Source organism: Narcine bancroftii, chromosome 1 (genome assembly GCF_036971445.1).
Source record: "Narcine bancroftii isolate sNarBan1 chromosome 1, sNarBan1.hap1, whole genome shotgun sequence".
Lineage (NCBI taxonomy): Eukaryota > Metazoa > Chordata > Chondrichthyes > Torpediniformes > Narcinidae > Narcine > Narcine bancroftii.
Window position 1 is genome coordinate 371,797,295 of NC_091469.1, and position 24,394 is coordinate 371,821,688.

At 40.4% G+C, this 24,394-nt stretch overlaps 1 protein-coding gene across 4 annotated transcripts in view; it reads right to left on the reverse strand.

Moving 5' to 3' along the window:
* Positions 1-24,394, reverse strand: part of LOC138751247 (zona pellucida-binding protein 2-like) — a 94,857-nt gene that overhangs the window by 4,393 nt on the left and 66,070 nt on the right. For all 4 annotated transcript variants that reach the window (XM_069913299.1, XM_069913300.1, XM_069913301.1 and 1 more), the window contains 2 exons: positions 14,643-14,805; positions 214-375 (listed from right to left, as the gene is read on the reverse strand). In XM_069913299.1, coding sequence (XP_069769400.1) covers positions 214-375; positions 14,643-14,805 — 325 coding nt within the window. The remainder of the gene's footprint in view (positions 1-213; positions 376-14,642; positions 14,806-24,394) is intronic.

The following is a 24,394-nucleotide window of genomic DNA, read 5'->3' on the forward strand; positions in this document are numbered from 1 at the left end:
AATACTTTAATGTAGGAAATTATTCCCTTCTTAACCTGTAAATTGGTAGGTTTATTAACTGAACCCATGAAGCAATTAGCAATCTAAGCATTATTTCAACTGATGTATATTAAAGTTGGAAAATGTATTGAGTCAAGTAATTATGATCTAACATATTGTTTAAAAAGGGAAAAGGAGAAACACACATAAAAAGCATTAACAAAACAAACTTACAGTGGCATTCCTGCAGAGAAATTGCTCCACTTCGGTTGGTAGCTTCATCACGTGGGCAATTTGTGCATTCAGTCTTTCCATAATGCTTATTAAATGAACCAAAGGCACATGGAGTACAGATTGTATCTTGTCTTGCACTGAAGTGTCCAGGTGGACATGCCACTGTTTATGGGAAGAGAAAATAAAAAACATGGTGCAACGTTCAATCTTAATTGATGTGTAACAATCAACTGATGGATCATTAGATGATGAAATTCTTAGAACAGTACAGGCCCCTGGCTCACGAGGCCTGTGCCAAACATAATGCCAAATTAAACTACATCTCTTCTGCCCAGCACATGATACATATCCTTCCAATCCCTGCATTTTCATATCTAATGACCTCTTTAATGCAATTATAATTTGAATTCACATTAAAATACATGCACTTAACTGTCCTTCTAAAATGGCGATATGAAATAACATAATCACTAATTATGTACCAGGTTTTTGATATATTGAAAGTAAGCAGGTTGAACATTTACCTTTAGGTTTCAGAGATTTTATTTAGGCTTTTCCATTAAAAAAAAACAGGATTGCACAATCTGTAGCCAAATAATCAATGCAACAGCACATTTTACCATTGGAAAGATTCTGACAGTTAAGATTCAGGCCAGAATCTATTTTGTGATGCTATTACTTATAGCACACTACAGGCCCTTCACCCCACAACATTGTACCAACCTATATAAACCTACAACTCAACAATTTAATCCTTCCCTACCTCATACCCATAACCATTTATTTTTCTTACATTCATGTGCCTTTCTACGAACATTTTAAATGTCCCTATTGTACCAGCCTCCATCACCATCCCGGCAATGCATTCTTATCACCCACCATTCTGTGTGAAAAAAATACCTCTGACGTCTCCCTTAAACTTCCCTCCACTCACCTTAACAGATGTCCTCTGCGTCACGATGAGAACAGCAGTTAGCTCAGTACTATTACAATGCCAGCAATTTGGCTTTGAATCAGATGCTGTCTGTAAGGAATTTGCATGCTCTTCCCTGTGATTTGAATTGGTTTTCTCCAGGTGCTCTGGTTTCCTCCCACCCTCCAGATTAATTGTGTGTAATTTAGTGGCATGGGTTCAATGGTCGGAATTCGCTTTTACAATATTGTAAATAAATGCAAGTAAAAAAAAGTAAAATCAAAGGGAAAAGCTCTAGCTCTATCAATTAGCAGTCATTAACCAAGATTTCCTGCAGCACAAAAGTAAATGAAAGTTTGGTGATGTCCAAAGGGAAAATAAACCAGAACTAATTTCAGGTCCAAGAAAATTACATTCAGAAGAACAGAGATACCAGCTGGACTTAGCTGAGGGAAACAGAATCATATTGACTGTAGAAGTTAATATAGATCAGGAGCTCACCTGCACAATCTGAAATAAGAGAAGTTGAATGTCTGTGGCAATCCAATTAAGTCACTATTTAGTGTCCACTCTCTTTGAACTATTGCAGAGCAGGTGGAAAGGTGTTGCTCCCACATTGCAGCTAGGTAGAAAGCTCCAGCATACTTACCAACTGAAAATAAAGGAATGTGCCCAGTTCCAGAAAGTGTGAAAGGAACAAAGCTCACAGTGTTCTTATCTTGGAAAAAAGTCAAAGTTCAGATTTAATGCCAGAGTACATATATGTCATCACATACCTTCCACCCCTCCTCCAAACGATTAGGTGCTATGTCTTACAGTGGCTGATGTTAAGATAGAATTAGGGAAAGTCAACCCATGGAAAGCTGCTGGATCAGATAACATTCCTGGCAGAGTGTTCAGGGGATGTGCGGCTCAGCTAGCCGATGTTCTTACCGACATCTTTAACATCCCCACGTGCTTCAAAGGTGCCATCATTGTCCCTGTTCCAAAGAAGTCATCGGTGGTGCTTTTTGCACTCACATCCTTCGTCATGAAGTGTTTATAGAGGCACATCAAGCACCTGCTGCCCCCCTCACTGGAACCCCTGAAGTTTGCATACATATCCAACCGATCCATCGCCATCGGCCTTCATCTAGCCCTCACCCACCTGGAAAATAAAGACTTGTATGATCGAATGCTGTTTATTGACTTCAATTCAGTATTCAACACAATCATACCTCAGTACCTGATAAGGACGTTGGGCCTGCTGGGTGTAAGCACCTCCTTCTGCAAGTGGATTCTCTACTTCCTGACAGGGAGACCTCAGACAGTCCGGATTGGTAACAGCACCTCCAAGACTGTCACACTGAGCACAGGGGCCCCCAGGGCTGTGTGCTTAGTCCACTGTTGTTCACTCTGCTCGCCCACGATTGTGCAGCTAAACACAGCTTGAACCACATCATCAAGCTCGCTGACAACATGAAAATGGTGAGCCCTATCAGTAAGAACAAGGAGGCAGCATACAGAGACAAAGTGCAGACACTAACGAACTGATGGAGAACAAACAACCTGTATCTGAATATTTTTAAAAAAGAGATGGTTGTCAACTTCAGGAGGGCTCGAGGAGATCACGCTCCCCTGACCATTAATGGCTCTACTGTTGAGGTTATCAAGAGTATCAAGTTCTTCAGAATGTACCTGGTAGAGAATCTCACTTGCTCCATAGCCGAGAAAGCCCAGCAGCACCTCTACTTCCTGCGAAGGCTAAGGAAAGTTCATCTCCAACCCTCCATCCTGTAGAGTGTGTTGAAAGAAATAAAGGGTTGTTGATCCAAACCAAGTCCTTTATTAACTAGAAGACTGGAGCATATCACATGTTGGTTGACCAGTCCAGAATGACTTGGTCTGGCTAGGAGCAACACTTTAAGACCTGCCAGTAGGCGGGGCTACACTCTCAGCCAATCACAATCATCCTACACTACAATCTATACATATACACATTGGTGATAAAATCTGTACTATCACATTCACCCCTTCTTTGAGAATTGACCCTGGGGTGGATAGAGGGCTGTAAAAAACAAAGAATAAAAGGGCCCGGTGGAGGTTAGGGGCTGGACCGGTCAGGGGGCCTGACCATCCTGCGTAACCGCCGTGGTGCCGGGATTGGGGTCGTTGGAGTCGTGTCGCCAGCAGGCTCGTTGGGTGCGGCCACTGCTTTGCTCAATTCCCCAATGACGTCGTTGACAGTCTGGCCTGAGCTGGTGGGGTGGTGCTGGTCCCTCTGTTCGAGCACATGACCTGGGGGAGAAGGATTTGGGGGAGGTTGGATTGAAAGCACTGCTGGGCCTGATCTGGCTTGGGCTAGGTCCCTTACCGAGACTGTGTCCTCCCGCCCGTCCGGATACTCAATGTAGGCATAATGTGGGTTCACATGGAGCAGAGTCACTCAGTCAACCAAGGGGTCATTCTTTGAGTAGTGGACATGGCGTCGCAGGAGGACCGGCCCAGGAACCATGAGCCATGCCAGTATGGTTGTTCCCGATTTGGATTTCCTCGGGAAAGAGAACATCCTTTCATGGGGGGTGGCATTGGTCGGGATGGATAGGAGAGAGCGGATGGAGTGTAGGGCACTAATGAGCACGTCCTGCCAGTGAAAGATGGGGAGACCTTTGGACCGGAGAGCAAGCATAACCGCTTTCCAGACAGTGGCATTCTCTCTTTCGACCTGCTCATTACCTTGTGGATTATAGCTGGTGGTCCTGCTTGAAGCAATACCATGCTCCAGAAGGTACTGCCGCAGCTTTGCGCTCATAAACGAGGACCCCCTGTCACTGTGGATGTAACTGGGGTACCTGAAGATGGCGAAGATGCTGTGCAGGGCCTCTATGACTGAGGAGGCAGTCATGTCTGAGCAGGGAACATCGAACGAGAAGCAGGAGTACTCGTCGATGGACGTAAGGATATAGGCATTACGGTTGGTCGACGGTAGGGGCCCCTTGAAGTCCACGCTGAGACGCTCAACGGGGCGGGTGGGCTTTGATGACGTGGGTGTTCTCCGGACGGAAGAAGTGGGGCTTGCATTCAGTGCACACCGGGCAGGCTCGGGTCATGGAGCGAATCTCCTCGACCGTGTAGGGCAGGTTTCGAGCTTTGACAAAGTGCGTGAACCTAGTGTTCCCTGGATGACAGAGCTTCTCGTGGAGTCTCTGCAGCCTGTCCAGTTGTATGTTGGCACAAGTCCCCCTGGAGAGCGCATCTGGTGGGTCGTTGAGTTAATCAGGCTGATACAGTATGTCATAATTAAAGGTGGAGAGTTCGATTCTCCACCTGGCGATTTTGTCATTCTTAATCTTACCTTGCTGGGCATTGCTAAACATGAAGGAGACCGCGCATTGGTCGGTCAGCAGTGTAAAGCGTCTGCCAGTGAGGTAGTGTCTCCAATGACGTACTGCTTCAACTATGGCCTGGGGCTCCTTCTTGACAGAGGAGTGTCAGGTCTCAGGATCCTAGAGGGTTCTGGAGAAGGCGGCTTCTGGCCGGCCGGCCTGGTTCAAAGTGGCTGCCAGTGCAAAGTTGGACACATCACTCTCGACTTGGAACGGGATGGACTCGTTGATGGCGTGCAGTGTTGCAGCGGTGATGTCTGATTTGATGCGGTCGAAGGCTGCTCTGGCTTCGGTTGACAGGGGGAAGGAGGTGGTCTTGATGAGTGGGCGTGCCATGTCGGTATAGTGTGGAACTCATTGGGCAAAGTAGGAGAAGAAGCCCAGGCAGTGTCTGAGTGCCTTTTGGGTGTGGGGTGGGGGGGCAAATCCATGATGGGACACATACAGTTAGGGTCTGGCATTACCACCCCGTTCTCAACCATGCAACCTAGAATATTGTGAGCCGAGTGGTCCAGAAGACACACTTGTCGAAATTGTAGGTCAAGTTCAGCTGAATTGCAGTCTGAAAAAATTTCTCGAGGTTGGCATCATGATCCTCCTTGTCATGGCTGCAAATGGTGACATTGTCCAGATATGGGAAAGTAGCTGTTAGCCCGTTCTGGTCCACCATCTTGTCCATTTCCCGCTGGAAGTCTGCGACGCCATTCGTGACCCCAAAGGGTACCCTGAGGAATTGATACAGCCACCCATTCGCTTCGAAGGCCGTGAAAGGTTGGTCTTCTCTGCAGATCGGGAGCTGGTGATAGGCCAAACGTAAGTCAATGGTGGAGAACACGTGGTATTGGGTGATCTGATTCACCACATCCGTGATCCGTGGAGTGGGTACGCATCCAGAAGTGTGAAGCAGTTGATTGTCTGGCTGTAGTCAACCATCATCTGTGGCTTCTCCCCGTTTTTAACAACCACCACCTGGGCCCTCCAGGGACTCGAGCTAGGTTCGATAATGCCCTCATCCAGCAGTCTGCGCACCTCGCTTGTGATGAATTTCCTGTCTTCATAACTATATTGCTGGCTTTTGGTGGCCACAGGCTTCCAACCAGGGATGAGGTTTGTGAAGAGCGCTGGCGGAGCAACTCAGAGGATGGAGAGGCTACAGGTGAGGCCCCAGGGCACCGGGGTGGGTGGCTCGGGCTGCCGCTGGCAGGAGGCTTCCGGGATAGAGCGGTTACAGACAGTGAGTGGAGCATGAGGCCGCCCAAAGTGCAGGGAAATGGTTTGGAAATGGCACTGAAAATCCAGTCCCTGCAATACAGGGGCACACAGTTGGGGAAGGACTAATAGTTTGAAGTCTGTGAACGTGATGCCCAGGACTTTCAGGGTCACCACACAATACCCCTTTACCCCGGTCGAGTGCAATCTGGTCGCCAATGAAATCCTCTGGGCAGTGGGGAGAATAGCCAGTCTGCAACGGCGGGCCAGGTCTGGGCGGATAAAACTGTCAGTTGACCCCAAGTCAAATAAGCAGTTGGTATGGTGTCCATGCACTTTAATCAGTTCCATTACTTTTGTGAGGGGAAGGGGGCAGTCCTGGTCTAGGGTTACTAATGCAGTGACTTGTAATGGGGACAGTGGAGTCCTACGTGATGACGTCACGCAACATGTGTGTGGTGACGTCACAGAAACAGTCAGGCCGGAGCAGTCAGCATCGAGGAGTTGGTGCTGCTGCCTGCAGCCTGCTGGGGGTGTCGGCCAGTGTAGAGCTCGTCGAAAGAACCAAAGACTTGTTGATTCAAACCAAGGCTTTTATTAGCAAAAGACAGGAGCTCTTCACAGGTGGCCGACCAGTCCAGAATGATCCGACCTGGCTAGGGACACAACACTTTAAGGCCCAGACAATAGGTGTGGCTTAGCTCTCAGCCAATCGCTGTAAGCACAGTTTAAATACAGTTAACTATATACACTATGTACATTAGTGATAGATCTGTATTATCACAGCCAGTCAACGGTAAGTGCTGTGGATCGCTGCTTGCTGCTGGTGGTGGGGCGGTCGGCGGCGGTCGCAGCAGTGGGTACCGGGTCGGTAGTGTTGGTCGCAGCAGCGTATCCCTGGTTGGCAGCATCAGTAGCAGCGGTGGGTACTGGGTCGATAGCGTCGGTCGCGGCTGCAGAAGGTACTGCCGCAGCTCTGCGCTCATAAACGAGGACCCCCTGTCACTGTGGATTTAACTGGGGTACCTGAAGATGGCGAAGATGCCTCAGTGGTGGCAGGTCCCCAGTTGGCAGCGTCGGTAGCGGCAGTGGATGTGGCGTGTCCTTGGTCAGCAGCGGCAGCGGGTCCCTGGTCGGCAGTGTCGGCGGTGGGCTCAGTGGTGATGGCGGTGGCGGGCTTGGTGGTGGCGGGCTCAGCGGTGATGGTGGTGGCGGGTCCCTGGTCAGCAGCAGCGGTGGCCAAGAAGTCAGGGCTGGGGCCTGGTCAGACATTGCTTCGTGAGGGAGGGTGAAGCAGGCCAACATAATTGTGGCGAGGGTGGGTTGTACCTTCCACGCTCGGCGTCTGCCCCCTGACGTCAGGCACTGCTGTGTGGTGGAGCCCTCACTCTCATTGGACGAGAGTTCTGAGGAAGAAATGTTTGAATGGGAGGGTGGCGGTTGGGCTTCACACAAGGCACTGTGTTTGACGGTGGCCATTTTGGAGCAACAGATTACAGCAAAGTGGCTGTTTTTAAGGCACTTCTGACACCTGGCTTTTCTCGCCGGGCACTGGGACCTGCTGTGCTTGTCCCTCCCGCAGAAAAAACACTTCGGGGTCACATCGGGGAGCGTAACGGCAGTCGACAGGCCATCGGTGTGCCAGGGGGTAGTAGGGTTGAGGGAGGGCATCCTACTCACATCAGAGCATGGGGTTCAGCCCTGAGAGTACACGTCCATACTTAAGACCACATCCTCCATTGTCTTTGCGATCTGGATCACATCCTCTAGGTTTTCTCCTCCGTGCTCTAGCAGACGCTGCCTCACCTCATTCAATTGGACCCCGGCCACGTAGGCATCCCGAATGAGATCATCTGTGGTCTCCACAGGAGTTTTGTCTGTGCAGGCACAGTCCCTGCCCATTGCCCTTAGTGCTTGAATATAAGCTCTACAGGACTCACCGGGCTGTTGCCTCCTTGTCGCTAGTTTGTACCGAGTGTAGACCCTGTTCACCGGTCGCTCGTAGAGCCCTTTCAGCACCTTCATGGCTGCAGCGTAAGTGGTCACGTCCTGGATGCTCTGGTAGACTCTCGGGGACACCATAGTCAGCAATATTAGTAGTCGATAGCTGTCCTCTATCACGACAGAGTCAAAGAGTTGTAAGTATGTTTCGAAGCACCTCGCCCAATGTTTAAAGTCATTCGAGGCTGCAGCCAACTGTGGGTCGATGTCGAGGCATTCCAGCCGTAGCATGCGGTCTATTTCTTTAAAACTTTCTAGCTAATAAAATTGTAGAGCGCGTCGAAAGAATCAAAGGATTGTTGATCCAAACCAAGGCTTTTATTAACTAGAAGACTGGAGCATATCACATGTAGGTCGATCAGTCCAGAATGACATGGTCTGGCTAGGTGCAACCCTTTAAGACCTGCCAGTAGGTGTGGCTACGCTCTCAGCCAATCACAATCATCCTACACTACAATCTATATATATACACATTGTGATAGAATCTGTACTATCGGGCGTGGCAAGATGGCGTAAGGAACAGACGTGCCTTCCAGACCTCTCCTGACTCTGATTTATTGTTTTGTCTTTAAGTGCCCGTTAAAGTTCTTTTAAAAGTTTATAAATAATAAGAGGTGTTGGATTAGTGCCTAATGGTTTATATGCAAAAAGAAGGTAAAAGAAAACATCAACAGACTGTTAAAAAACTACATTTTCCGAAATTGTCTGAGCTTACTTGTTTACAAGAAGCCAGGACTCAACGTAGAATGGATCCAGAGGAAGACGTACAGAGTTCGGCATTGAAACTCCGTTTTAAGCCAGTGAGGCTCTCTGAAGGTCGCATTCAACAACTTTCAGACCAAAGAGCTGGACGGGTGCCAGTATTTCACACAACAGCCACTGTGATTGCTGTTACTCAGACTTTGACAGTAGAATCAGCTGGGGCGCCACCAGCTGGAGAGTTAAAGAGCTGTCATTTGACTGCTACAGTGGTGGCGCTGCAAAATGCATCTTCAATTACAACGGTTTTTCCAGACATCAATTCAGTGAAGATGATTAAAGAGATTTGGCTTAAAGATAACTCTGATCTTCAGTCTCCTGGCATTGCTGGGGGGACTTTGAGAGGGATTTTTATACGAAGTCAAACTGCTAGAAAAGATACTAAATTAAGGGAAGGGACAGAAGATCCCGTGGTCTCTAAGGAACAGCAAGACCCCATTATGCCTGAATCTACTTCTGTTGAAATGTCTGTTAAGGATCTTGAAGATAAGATATATTCTGTATCGAGTCACTTAGCTAATTTTGTGAACCTGTTTATTTCCAAGATTAATGCGATGGCGGAAGTCATTAATGGAGCTTTTAAGCTTGAAACCATTGAAAGATTTGAAATGTGTGATCAAGGTTTAGTCGATGCACAGGATCAACTGCAAGATGAAAATAGAATAATTGAAACATTGCAGATCCAAAATAAAAATTTAGCAAAAAAGGTTGATTATTTGGAGAATCAATCTAGACGGAACAACATGAAAATTGTTGGTTTGCCAGAAGGCATAGAAGGACCAGATCCAAGAAAATTTTTTACTGAATGGATTCCACGAGTGTTAGGACAGGATATATTCCCTGAAGGTTTAATACTGGAACGTGCTTATAGAGTTTTAAGAAGAAAATCTTTTTCAGGACAAAATCCAAGATCTGTTTTGATCCGTTGTTTAAACTATTGTGACAGAGAGACAATTTTACGTATGGCTATTAGAAATGCCCAGCAAAATAGATCTCCTTTGATGGTTCAGAATAATCCTGTTTTCTTCTATCAAGATTTGAGTCAAGAAATTATGTTTCAACGACGCGAATTTAATTCTGTGAAAGAACGGTTGTGGAAAAAAAGACATAAGGCAACATTCAGGTATTCTGCAGTACTGAAGATTTTTTAGGATGGAAATTAGCCAAAGTTCTTTGACAATCCTAAAGAGGTTATGGACTTTGCTCAGTTTCTACCAATCATGCAGTTTCAGGAATGATGTAGTCCTTCAAGGTCTACAAAGAGAGTAGAGATGTAAGGTGGGATCCAGATTTTTAAAAGAAATGGAAGCAATGGTGACCGAAGTAGTAACGTTGATTAAAAAAAATTAATCTTTTATCTTTTTTTTGAGAAGAGTTTAAATAGTTTAAATAATGATGATAGTTTAATGAAATGGGAGTTGGGAGAGGGAACTGGGTGGGCACTAGTTTCCAGAAGTCATCAGCTACCTGTGAGTTATCTCACACCCAATATTTTGGGGGAGTTACCGCTTTGGGCGGTTTAAACAGGAGGAGGTAGTTGTGACCTCCGACCTTTTTTCTTTTTAATTTTTGGGTTAAGAAGTGAAGGTTTTTTTTCATTATTTTTTTTAAATAAATATTTTTTTTAACTCTTTTTGTTTTCTGATTGTAATTGAGAGGGAATTAGGAGTTTTTTTTTCTCTCCTTTTTTTCTCTTTTTTTTGGGGGGGTTTTCTCTTTTTTCTTTCTTTTTTAAGAGGATGATGTCACAGAAGATAATAAGTCAAAAATTGAGGATGTTGAATTAGATGAAGAGGAAGATGAGGGGAAGGTGATAAGAAGAAAAAGAAGAAAATTAAGTACAAATACATTGAGGGAGAAGAGTTTAATAAAATTAAGTTAATTTCGATAGAAAATTTTGAAGATGTTATAAATGAAGAATATGGAGAATTTTATAAGAGTTTGAACTTTTTTTTCTTTTTTTCTTTTTTTTATATATAAGGGGAGGGGAAGGGAATAAAAAGTTTATCTGATTGTTTTTCTAAGGGATGTTTTTGTTCTCTCGATGAATTATAAAGGAAACTTGGTATTAATGGAAATTCTGTATTTAGGTATTATTAATTATGATTTTTTGTATAATAGATATGTGGTTGATATATGATTTTAATATTTGAACTTAGTTTTAAAGTGGATTTCATTTGTTAAAGACATGTATTATGTTTGATTTAAATATATGTTTAAGGGTATTATTTTAATATTGATATTTTTTTTGTTGTTAGTAATTTTTTTTGTGTTAAGTTTTATCCTTTTTTTGTAAGTGGGGTTTTTTCTATTTTATTTACAACATTGTTAATTAATTCTTCACTCTTTATTTTGGGGGGGAAGGTTGGACTAATTTTAAATTAGATGATTAATGTTGTGTTATAATTATTGGGGGGTTAATTTGTGTAGTTTAATGATGTACTATTCTAATTTTTATTATCTTATTTTTTATTATTTCTTTAAATGTAATTTTTATTTTATTCATGTCATAAAATTTTAAATAAAGTTTAAAAAAAAAGAATCTGTACTATCACACATCCTCACTACTATTACGATCCTAGAGGACCCCAAAGCCCGGCAGCAATAGATATTCATCAAGATAAATGGTTACTGAAACAAAAGTTGCTTTTAATTATCTTTAAACATCAAAATAGAATCACATTTTACTTTATCACTATTGACTTAACTAACCTAACTTAACCCCCTTCTAATTCTAAGCACACGTATATGTAATGTGTGTGAAATTTCAGAAATGTTTGTGGATTCACAGTCCAATCTCACTTCTCATTCCTCCAAGTTCACTGGTTGCAGGCAATTCTTAAACTGTGCACAGAATTTAATATTTATAAAGTTCACCAGCCTTTGGTGCTTGAAAGGTAAATGGTTACTGCTCAGGAAGGTTCTTGTTGGTTGTCAGAGAGAGATTTGTTGTTTGCTGGACACTCACAACTGATTCTTTGTAACCAGCCACTTCAGTGTTTTGCTAAAGAAATTGCCCCATCCGGGTTCTCCAGATGATAACCTCTTTCTTTCAGGTCACCACAGAGTTCCTTTTTGTTTCTCTCATTTCAAGTGAAACATTAGGTAGCCTCTTGTATGAGCCACAAGGGCTTTGACCAGGCTGATCTAAGCACTCTCAACCCATCTTCCAAATGCGGTTTTCCACAAGCTTTCCAGCTTGTCCTGTTCCAGTCCCAGCTGCTGCTGCTGACTGTAAAACTGCAGAACTGAATTCCCTCCCTCTCTCTCTCTCTCTCTCTCTCTCTCTCTCTCTCTCTCTCTCTCTCTCTGAGAGAAAACCTGTTTTATTCTCTCTGCTTGCAAAATTCCATGACCATCTTAGAATTGCAAGTTCCATTCCAGACAGCCTGTGGCTCCAACGAGTTCTTTCATCTGTTGCCTTTTTGTAATCAACAATCCATTAGTGAAGTCTCTTGGGCACTCTCCAAAGCTTTTACAAAGGCTCTTGCTGCCGATAATTCTAGCATGAGCAGAGGTCCAGTATTTTAAATAAGATCTGTTTTGAAGTGTTTGTATGTGACCTACACTAAAAAAACCTGCCCCATCTTATCTCCCAAAAACATATCTATATGCAATACAAACACAACATAATTTGTCACACTGCATTCTACAGAGTATGTACTGAGAGCATCTTGGGCATCTGTATCTCTGCCTGGTTTGGAAGCTGTACCACCTTGGATCTCAAGACCCTGCAGAGGATAGTGAAGGCAGCAGAAAAGACCATTGGGAACCTCTTCCTACTACACTCAATGCAGGCAGAATGCAATAAACATTGTGAACAACTCCACACATCCTGCATGTAAACTGTTCTCCCTTCTGCCATCAGGCAGGAGGTACCAAAGCACTCAAGCCCTTGTGTCCAGAGTGGGAAACAGCTTTTTCCCCACAAGCCATTAGGCTCCTGAACTCCCAGTACAGATGTGGATAGAGTACCATGGTCTTTCAGTGTATACATCTTAACACCTTAATATTTTAATGTGCTAACTAACTTATATCTATGTAAATATGTTCCATGGTCCTGGAGAAATGCTATCTCATCCTACAGTGCGAGCATGGTATGAACGATAAATAAAGTTGACTTGATTTTATGTAAGCCTGAGATTCTTTTTCCTGTGGGCCAGGCAGAATTTCTAATAATCAGTAGTGCAAAAAACTGTCCTCATGAAAAGAGTAAGGTCAGAACCTGGGTGGATGGCACTGCAATAGCAAATCTTATTCTTCTAAATTAAAGAGAATACAAGACCATTCTGCTAAATGTCTTGTCATGAAATTGATGCATTGATCCAATGGAGTTTTTTTTGGGGTTTGCAACTAGTAGAAATAGACAAGACACTGTCAGTAGTTGAGGTGATTTTAGAGTTCCAGAAAGCTTTATATAAAGTTGGTCAAAAGGATTAGCAAAATTGGTCATAGATACTGGTATGGACTGTAAATTAGGTGTTAGAGAGAAGGAAAATTAATGCAATGACTAGTGGAGTATGAAATAAATTGCTGCTTGGACTCAGTTGTTCATGATTTAAATCAATGATTTAGCTGAGGAGACCAAATGCCATATTTAGACGGTGGATTATGCGGCATGTATTATCTAGAGTTTGGTAGAATAAGATAAAATATCATTGAAACTTTCAAAATTCTTACAGGTCTCAATGGACAATCTACAAGAAGATATTTCCCCTTGACTAGAAACTAGAGTTACAGTTAGGATAGAGAGCACAAATTTCTTTACACAGAGCTGATGGAGCTTTGAATTTTCTGCAACTGACTAAAGCGTTAACTTACTCATTCAAAACAGAACTTGTTTGATTTCCGGATATTAAAGGAATTTAAAAAAAGTGGTTACTGCAGTAAAATTACACTGAGATAGATTATCAGCCATGATTGATGAATTTGGAATAAGCTTAAAGGGTCAATGCCTGAGACCACCCCTATTCCTTAAGTTCTTGTATATCCTTACCATCACAGGAATCAGTCAGGGGTATATTTGCTGCCCTTCCTCAATCACAAGTATATCCTTCCTTAGGCAAACAGTCCAAAGCAGTTCATAATGAGCGATTTCACATGATATCTACCTTATCAAAATCAGTTAGCATAGTAAAATTGTGCAAACATTGCGGGTCACCCAGCTATCGGTAGGATAACAATGTTGGAAAGGGTACAGAGGAGATTCACCAGGATGCCTGTTCCGTACTGCATGACTCCATGACTTTAGAACTTGTGTTTTGCTCTATAATGGTCAGAGGACCAAAGATTTGTGTCTCATGCATAATTCCAATGAACCTCCATAGCTTCTCACTAATAAAATTGCACAATTAAACCAATACAAATACAGTAACCTTTTAATGAGCAAAAAAAATCTTAATTTAGATTAGCAGCATGTTGAGCCTGATGAGGGATGTTAGGGCCTAAATTAAAGCATTATATGCATTTGAAAATGGAGCAGTTCAGTTATGAGAGGAACTAGAGAAGCTTGGTCTGTTCACCTTGGAGCAGAAGACATTAAAGGAACCTGACTGAGTCAAATAAAGCTATGAAGGATATAGATAGGGTAGACTGCAGGAAACAACATAGAGGTTAGCACAACACTATTATCTCAGGAACCAGAGTTTGAATCCATTGCTGTCTGTAAGGAGTTTGTACATTTCCCTATGATCTATGTGTGTTTTCCCTAGGTGCTCCGGTTTCGACCACCCTCAAAAAATGTACAGGGTTGGTAGGCTAATTGGCTGGCAGGGGTTTCAATGGCTGAAATCAGCTTCTACCATATTGTAAATAATTTTTTTTAAATTAAAAAAATAAATTTTAAAATATTGGATGTAGAAAAAACCCAGAGGACATTTGATTTAGTGTATGGTTCTCAACATTTTTTCCCCACTCACATACCACCTTAGGTAATCCCTTACTAACCACAAAGCACCTGAAGTAGAAGAGATTCAGAGCTTATAATATGGGCACCTCCTTCACCCAGAGAGTGGTAAGTATTTTGAATGCAATGACTGAGAGAGTGGTTGAAACTGGTTTTCCGATATCATGTCTAGGTAACCATTTGGACCAACTGCAGCATGATGTGGTTCATATGGATGAATACTCACTGGTTATCAGTTTTCATAATGTATGATTCTATTAGGTAAATTACTACTTACCACAACACCCTCCACACTGGATACTTGTTATGACATTTTTGCCAAATCCAGGTTTGCAGTGATCTACTTTCACACCATTTAGAGAGTTAGCAATGTAGTCAATATTTTGGAACTGTCTTTTAAAGGGATAATCCTCAATCAAAGATTTGATTCGTGTGTATGCCTGTAGAAGAGTAAAAATAAATCTGTAATGTTTGTAATGTCCCTTGTACATATAACTTGTATATCACTTAATTTCCTAATGATAACATTAACAGTGAATTTTGAAATCATCACATTTAAAAATATGTATGTTTGTGTGATATATATATTAATACACACACACATATTTACATACATAAATACACACACACACACACACACACACACACACACACACACACACACACACACACACACACACACACACACACACACACACACACACACACACACACACACACACACACACACACACACACATCCTTGTAAAATGGATAATGTCCAGAATTGACAAGATGAGTGTGGGGGTAATCTAGCCAGTACAGCAAGTCCACAACAGGGCAGTTGTGCAACAAGGATACTTATTATATCTGATTCATCAGGAGTCTTTGAGAATAAAATAGATTTAATACATTTTAACCATATAACCATATACAGCACAGAACAGGCCAGTTTGGCCCTACTAGTCCATGCCCGAACAAATCCCCACCCTCCTAGTCCCACTGACCAGCACCTGGTCCATACCCCTCCAATCCTCTCCCCTCCATGTAATTATCCAGTCTTTCCTTAAATGTAAATAACGTCCTTGCTTCAACAACCTCTGCCGGAAGCTTATTCCACATCCCAATCACCCTTTGCATGAAGAAATTTCCCCTCATGTTCCCTTTATAATTTTCCCCCTGCAATCTCAAACCATGGCCTCTGGTTTGAATATCCCCCACTCTTAACTGAAAAAGCCTACCCACGTTGACTCTCTCTGTCCCTTTTAAAATCTTGAACACCTCCATCAAATCCCCCTCAATCTTCTTCGCTCCAGAGAAAAAAGCCCCAGGCTGCTCAACCTTTCTCTGTAACTCAAACCCCGACATCCTGTCAACATTCTCTGAACCTTCTCTGCACTCTCTCTTTTGTTTATATCCTTCCTATAATTCAGTGACCAAAACTTCCCTGATTTTGTTGTTCCCTCCTCTCAGATCAAACAACTTTGACATGCTGTTCAACTGTGTGGTTGAAGAAAAATAAGGGTGTGATAACACTGTGTCCTCCCATCTTATTTCTAGAGGGATATAAGATGAACCCGACAAAAATATTATGAGTTGGGAGGTAGAGCACGTAAAATTTTAGCATGGCAATTGAAGACTGAACAATTATTGAGAACAATAGTAGCTATAAAAGAAGATTTGGGACATATTACATAAAACACAAGGTATTAATGATATTTTTAATGAAATTTTATAAGAAATTTTATCAATTGGAATCTTTGAAATATGGGGATAAAATAGAGGAATATTTGTCAAAAATTACTTTACCACAATTAAATATAAAGAGTTTTTAGTTACAGAACTATATGATATACTGATGTTTCTACCAAACAATAAGGCTCTAGGGGAGCATGGTTTCTCTCCAGAATTTTATTAAGAATTTAAAGAGTTATCAATTGCAATATTTATGGGATTGTTAGATCAAATGGAAAGCTCTTTGGGACTTAACTGAGTCATTTAAAACTGCCCTTTGCTTCCATCTTCATATAGACCAATTTCATTTTTGAATACAGATTATAACATTTTGTCAAAATTAATAGCTAACAGGTTAGCTAAATGTTTACCTAAACTGATTAATATCGACCAAACAGGCTTTATTAAAAATAGAAGATCAGCAGATAATATCGTTAGATTTTTAAGTTTATTAAATATGGCACAGAGAAGAAAAATACCATCAGTGGTTTTAGCTTTAGATGGAGAAAAGGCATTTGACAGATTAGAATGGGATTATTTATTTAAAGCACTGAAGGTTTTGGGGATTCCAACCAATTTTATAAATTGGATAAGAACATTATAATTACAAGTAGACAAATATCAAAATCTTTCTTCTTGGAAAGATCATCTAGACAAGGTTGTCCATTATATCCTTTTATATTTGCATTGGCTATAGAATCTTTAGAAGAGGTGATTAGAAGAGGTAATGAGATTGAGGACTTTAAGATAAATGATAGAGAGCATAACATTAGTCTTTTTGCAGATGATGTAATATATCTTACCAATCCTGAAAATTCATTAAAAAAAGTAAATGATCAATTGGCAGGTATCAGGTTATAAAATAAATGTTGTCAAAAGTGAAGTGATGCCTGACTGAGATAGATTATGTTCAAGTTAAGAAAAGGACAAAATTTAAATGGCAAAACGGGGCAATTAAATATTTAGAAATTAATGTTGATAGGAATTTAAATAATTTACTTAAATTAAATTACATACCTTTATTGAAGAAAATTAAAGAAGATTTAATAAGATGGAAGGATTTGCAAATTTCTTTAATAGAAATGATAAATTGTACAAAGATGAACATTTTTCCTAGAATACAATATCTTTTTCAATCTTTACCAATTTCTTTACCAACAATGTTTTTTCAAGATTTAAATGAAAGTGTAAGAAGATTTATTTGGCGATATAAAATGCCTCGGCTGGCATTGAAAAAGTTAACATGTAAATTTGATCGGGGGGACTTCGACTGTCTAATTTTAAAAATTACTATAAAGCAGCTCAACTTAGATATTTGTCTTCTTGTTATCAGACTGATGGAAAGACTGCATGGGTACAAATTGAAATGAGAAAAATAATCCTGAGAAACTAATCCTGAATATATTTTGTATAAATAGCATGAAGGTTTATTAAAAGGACAATTAGACACACCAATTCTGAGACATATACTTAAGATATGGAATGGATACATGTAGAAAGAGGAATGAAGAATTCTCAGTTGGTCAAAATGATAGTAAACCAAAATCCTTTAATTCCTTTTATGGTTAATAATCCCTATTTTAATGTTTGGTATAATTGTGGAATAAAAAGGATAAGGGATTGTTTTTTGGGATCTGTTTTTTTTAAAAACATTTGCTCAACTGAAGGATAAATACAATATACCAAATAATACTATTTTTTTTCCTATTATCAACTTAAATCATATTTAAAAAGGTTAGGGAGGAATTTTAAATTATTAGAACAGAGACTATTTGAATATTTAATAATAGATAGGTTTATTGAAAGATTTATCACTAATATGTATATAAAATTGCAAGGACTATCAAGAAAAATGATTTATTTAAATCTAAATTGAGATGGGAAAAATATTTAAAGCAATAGACATTCACCAAGACAAGTGGTTATTAAAACAAAAGTTATTTTTAATCAACTTTAAACATGAAAATTCAATCAAACTTTAACTTAACTCTATACTTAACTAATCCAAATTAACCCTCTTCTAATTCTAAGTGCACATGTATGTAATGTATGTGTAAATTTAAGAAAAGTTATTTGGTTCACAGTTCAAACTCACTTCTTCTTCCAAGTTCTCTGGATGCAGGCAATTCTTATAATGAACACAAAATTTAACATGTATAAAGTTCACCGGGCTTTGGTGCTCGAAAGGTAAATGTTTACCACTCAGGAAGGTTCCTGTAGGGTTTGCAGAGAGAGATTTGTGTTCCAGGATTTCCACAAATGAGGTACCACCATTATCACCTCAATGTCTCACTGATGAAACTTGTCCCATCAGGGTTTTCCAGATGGTAACTTTTTTCTTCAAGCTACCACAGAGTTCCATTCCTCTTATTCCAAGAGAAACATCAGACAGATAGCACTTCCAGCCATCCACTGCTTTGGAACTTTGTTTCCAACCAGCTCTTGCTGGCTTGCACTGTTCAGCTGCTTTAGTGTCACACACACTAGCTGACGGAGAGCTTCTTTTCTCTCTCTCCAACTGAAACTTCCAGCTAAACCCATGTGACTCACTCACTTGCAAAACTCTCACCTTCTTCAGCAAACAACAGGAGTTATTTCTTCTGCTCAAAAGAGCAGATAAACAAAACCAAGGGGTGACCTTCCTGTAACCACCCTGCAGAGAGGTATTTGTAGCTATCCTGGCACCAGTTCATAACAATGGTCATTCATTTTATGACTTCAGTTCAATTAACACCTACTTGTGAATGTGCATAACATTCTCCAGAGATCTTCAATATTTCTTCAGTCTTTCAAATAAGATCTGTTTTAAAATGTGTGTATGTATGTAACCTACTCTAAATCTTACCAAAATCTCTCCAAATATTACCAAATTCTCCCAAAATATTTATCCATTACAATAAGTTTTGGAAAGATATAAATATTTTATTGGGACGCATTTTGAAGATGCAGATTTTGAAGGATCCCAGAATATTTTTATTGGGAGATATTTTTCAATTGAAGTTGGCTATTTATCAGAAGACATTTTTAAATGTAGCAATAGCAAAAAAATGTATAGCTATAACATGGAAATCAGATGATTGTGGGGTTGAATAGATGGCGAATGGAATTACTGAATTGTATACTGTTAGGGAAAATAATGTACAATTTATGAAACCAATAGAAAAATTTGATAAGATTTGGAAACCCCACGTGGATTTTATTGCTAAGACTTTATCTACAGTTTCCGCCACTTCCTCATCCAACCCTCCCTAATTAGTTCATGGTTAAAGATTATTATGTAAATTGCAATTAATTATTTGAAAGTTATATGTTTGTTAGATAGGCATTTTCTTATCTTTTTATTTCCTTTTTTCCCTACCTTTTGGGGAGAGAGGGGAAGATTGGGGGTGGGGGAGGAGAAAATGAGAAAAAAATTGTATTATTTTTGTGTCGTGGTTTTTATTATTCTTATGATATGGATTAAATACTGTACATGTACATTGATACAAATGAAAAATAAAAATTTTAAAAAAGGAATGACCATTGATAGGTGGATCTTGGATGCTCCAGAATATGGCAGGTGCCTTGTATGAGTTGCCAGGGCTACTGGTAAAAACAAATCCAAGAACAGCATTTAAGATGCTTCAAGATCAGCTGTTTTCCACAGGGGCCATACAGCCTCCATGGGATCACAGCACATTTAAGTAAAAGCCTTGTTTTCTTTTCAACTCACATTACATAAATACTTTTAATGTTTTTTATTAGTTGGTTTGAAAAAAGTATGTAAGTAACCTATAAATTTTGAGCTATAGTAAAAATAAAGGTTGAGTATGGCTGATCTAGATAGACAAGTGCAGGAAGTAGATGGATATTTATCATTTGGAAGCTAAAGAAATTTAGTTTAATTTTGCATCATGTTCCATGCAGACAGTGGTCTGAAGGCCTGTTACTGTGCTGTTCAGTTCTCTGGTCTAATTCCTACAGCGATTTCTAGTGGCTGAGATTACTAGCCTCAAACAACTTCAGTTCCTTTCTTTGTATAAGGAATGATAATCCATTGGAGAGTTTATCCCTTGATCCTCATTGATTTCTATTTAACTTTGTGCTATAATCAATCAAATAATGTATTGATGACAACAGAATTTGCTCTGGCATTACCTCTGAAATTTAGATCTTTTGACTTTGTTAGGAGCAAGGCTATAATGACATCTGGAGCTGCATAGTCTGATAGAACCCAATTGAGTTTAATTGAGAAGATTGATGAATATTCTAGAAGTGATAGTATCTCTGAAAGACATGTAACTGAATTTTGAGAGTAAGGCATTAACAAAGAAAATGATTGGGTTGCTTATCACTGTGGTGATATGTAATTACACCTCTAGGGCACCAGGGGTTATCCCGTTGACCTTGTATATAAAGCAGTCCAGAGCTACAGTCTAGCCTTCCAGGTTTGTCTTGCAGAGAGACAAGATCTCTTAGTGTACATATTAGTTTATTAAAGCTGTCTTATACTCGCACTGCTGGTGTGGTTATTGTCAGTACAATAACCTCCTCTTATTTTATCATATATTGTGACAAAAAGGAGATCCTTTCCTCTGTTGTCCTTCATTTAGGATATCAAAGAATCCCCACTGCAGAGAGTATGTCGTGTATTCACAGACCTAAGTTCAATCCTGACCTCAGGTACTGTCTGTGTGGGGTTTCCAAGGTGCCTCCATGACCATGTATGTTTCTACCAGGTGTTTCAGTTTCTTTTAACATGATGTGTGGGTGAGTTAGCTGGCTCCTGTGAATTACCCCTTCATGTAGCTAAGTGAATTAAAAAGTGAGAAGGGAAGATAAGGTGCAAGTAAAATAAAGAGAGAAAATTGGAAAGTTGGGATTGACCTAATGGAAGCCAGCAGGAATTCAATAAGCTAAATGGTCTTATTTGGTGCTATTATGAGTAAGAAAGCAAGATGGATGTAATTTTAAAAAAACCTGCAGGTGCTGAAATGCCCTTTATCTGTCTTCTCACTATCTAACTGCCTTATCCTTATCGATTTTTTTGTTCTCAATACTTATTCTCAACACTGCTCCACTGTAAGTAACTAACAAGACAAAAAAGCAAATGAAACAGCATCTGTGAAAAGAGAAAGAGATAATATTTCAGGACGAAAACCAAACAACAGAATTGAGGAAGCAAGATCATTTTCAGTTATGGAAAATGTGGGGGCAAGAGAGATATGAAAAATGGTTCATCTTTCATCAAGTGATGAAGTCAAGGTTATGACTGGGGATACATTGCAGAGCTTTTATCAGTCAATGGGGTATTAGGGACAGAACAATGTTGGTCCTGTGGTGATACGACCACCAGCCTACTGTAGGGAGCAATCTCTGTACCTGCAGGAAGATAACTTAAGGGGCTGACTCCACCTGGCTGGCTGTCAATCAGCCTACCTGACTATAAACCTGAGCTGGCACTTCCTGAGCCAGTCACATGGTGAGCCACCAAGGCTTGAAATGGTGTTCAAATTTTTACTGGAATAAAGCCTGTTTTGAGTTTTGTGCTTGTTGCTGTTACCTCATTGCACCACAGGTCCTATGCAGATTTTCATGTTCTTTTGTCTGTCTTCTCACCCTCTATAATGCCCTTATCTTATAGATTTTTTGTTCTCAATGTATAATTCTCAGCACTGTGCCACTGTAAGTAACTAATAAAGCAAATGACATATTGGTCTTCATTGCTAAAAACTCTCAGTTTCAGCCTTGTGATGTATTGCTGGTGAGGTCACACCTGTAGTACTTTATATAGTTTTAGTCTTTTTTTAATGAAGGAATATGTTAGCATTAAAGGCAGTCCAGAAGAGATTCAATAGGTTAATTCCTGGGAAGAGAGGGGTATCCTACCACAAGTAGTAAAATGTTAGATCTGTACTATTTAGAAGAATGAGTAAACCACAATAAGATTCTCAGGTGTCATGACAGGGTAGATGTTGAAATGTTTCCATTAGTGGGAGAATCTTGAACAAGGGAAGATAAGGAGGTAGTCATTTAAAACTGAGGTGAGTGGGATTTTTGTCTTGTCAAGGATGGCAAATATCTGAATATCTCTATCCTAGAGTATGTAGAGGCCAGATTGCTGTGGGGTTTTAAAGAAGTAGATAAATCCTTGACAGATTGGGGAACTGAAGGCTAGGTAAAACAAGCATAGAAGAGGAGTTGAGGATTAGGGTAGGTCAGCCATTATCATGTTGACTTCAGGGCCAGGTGGCTCCCATGTTCTGCTGTTCTTGAACATTTCAAACATTTTCTATGTTTAAATAAGGAGGTGGTCTTGCTACTTCTTCCAGAATTGCTATTAAATTCAAAAACAAGCTACTAGTAAAAATGGTGCAGAAGCCCTTCAAAGCCCCCCCAAAAAACACAATCTGCTGGAGGAATTCAGTGGGTTCAACAGCATCAGTTGGAGAAAAAAAAATCATTGATAATGGTTCCTCCAGCAGATTGGTTTTTTTTCTGCTCCAGATTCCAGCATCTGTGGTTTCTTGTGTTCATTTATTATATTTCTTATACACAGTTGATTTAATAATAAAATTGCAACTGGGCAACAATTATTTCAGATTCCTAATCTAACACCAGTATAAGTTCCCCATTTGCCTTTTATTCTCCCCAGTCAATCCTCCCCACACTGCCAGATTTCCAGCTTTACTCCTTGAAGGTGAGCAGGCTCTGTTTCCTTGGCTATCACTGTTAACTTAATTTCAAATTAAATCCAGTTGTGAATAAACTAGTTTAGCCTGTATTTGAGAAAAGAATATTACGTTATGCTGATGAGGAAGGATAGGAGGAGGACTGAATAGAGCAGAGAAAACCCAGTGAATGACCTGTTTCTGTGCTACATATTCCAAGTTACAATTACAAGATTATACATTTTGTTAAAAGCCAAAACTTGCGCCATATTCCTGACAGTCCTCCAGCCGAGACAAATTTATCTTCATTTTTTTTTGTATTGTTTTTTGTGTGACAATTTAACTGCCATTTCAAAATCACTATGGATAAGTACTGTATTTCGTTATTTATGACACATGAAAAGGATAGATTACCCACCTTTCGTTATTGTGCTCATAATTCATAGTTAAGATTAGAGTCTATAAACCAGGGGTTGAAGTAAACTATACAACCAGTTAAATCAGAGGGAGGCTCGTCCCTCTGAGGCTGCAGGCCAGAAGCCAAAATATGTGATCTTTTCTTACTGCATCTACAAGACAGTCCCTCGCTGCTGGGATTTCTTCTTGACTTGATGACGAGAGAACTCATCTATTATAAGATCTGTAAAAGTATCCATAGATATGTTCCCTTAGAAACCTTGTCTATAATTAATCTTCAATACAAATTATAATAAATAATGATAAATATATAACACTTTGGTTCACTGTGAACAAAAATGCTAAACAAAGTCATAAAGCCTTAAGAAAAGGCTGTTGATAAATGGCTAAACACAGTAATAACACTAGAGAAAAAAAAATCCACAGATGCTGGTATCCTGATGCTGGTATTCAAGTAAACAGAATTGCTGGAGGAGCTCAGCAGGTCAGAGAGCATCCATGGGTAGAAATAGTCATTCAACATGTTATGAACTAACAAAGGAAAATTCACCAGACAATGGTAAATTCAAAATAACTTTTTTTTTGTTAAACTATTAATAACACAACGGTTCTTACTTATCTCTAAACTTAACTCTAACTTAATTCCCACTATGCACAAATGTAGATGTGTGTGTCAAAATGTAAACCATTACAGTTTGAGCTTGTCTGAAAAGTCCATTTTAAACTTCAGCATCAAACATCATGTGTTGCTTGAAGATTTTAAAATTGCATTTCAGAAATAATTATTACTATTTTACTTTGGCTTGGCTTCGCGGACGAAGATTTATGGAGGGGGTAAAAGTCCACGTCAGCTGCAGGCTCGTTTGTGGCTGACAAGTCCGATGCGGGACAGGCAGACACGATTGCAGCGGTTGCAAGGGAAAATTGGTTGGTTGGGGTTGGGTGTTGGGTTTTTCCTCCTTTGCCTTTTGTCAGTGAGGTGGGCTCTGCGGTCTTCTTCAAAGGAGGTTGCTGCCCGCCAAACTGTGAGGCGCCAAGATGCACGGTTTGAGGCGATATCAGCCCACTGGCGGTGGTCAATGTGGCAGGCACCAAGAGATTTCTTTAGGCAGTCCTTGTACCTTTTCTTTGGTGCACCTCTGTCACGGTGGCCAGTGGAGAGCTCGCCATATAACACGATCTTGGGAAGGCGATGGTCCTCCATTCTGGAGACATGACCCACCCAGCGCAGCTGGATCTTCAGTAGCAT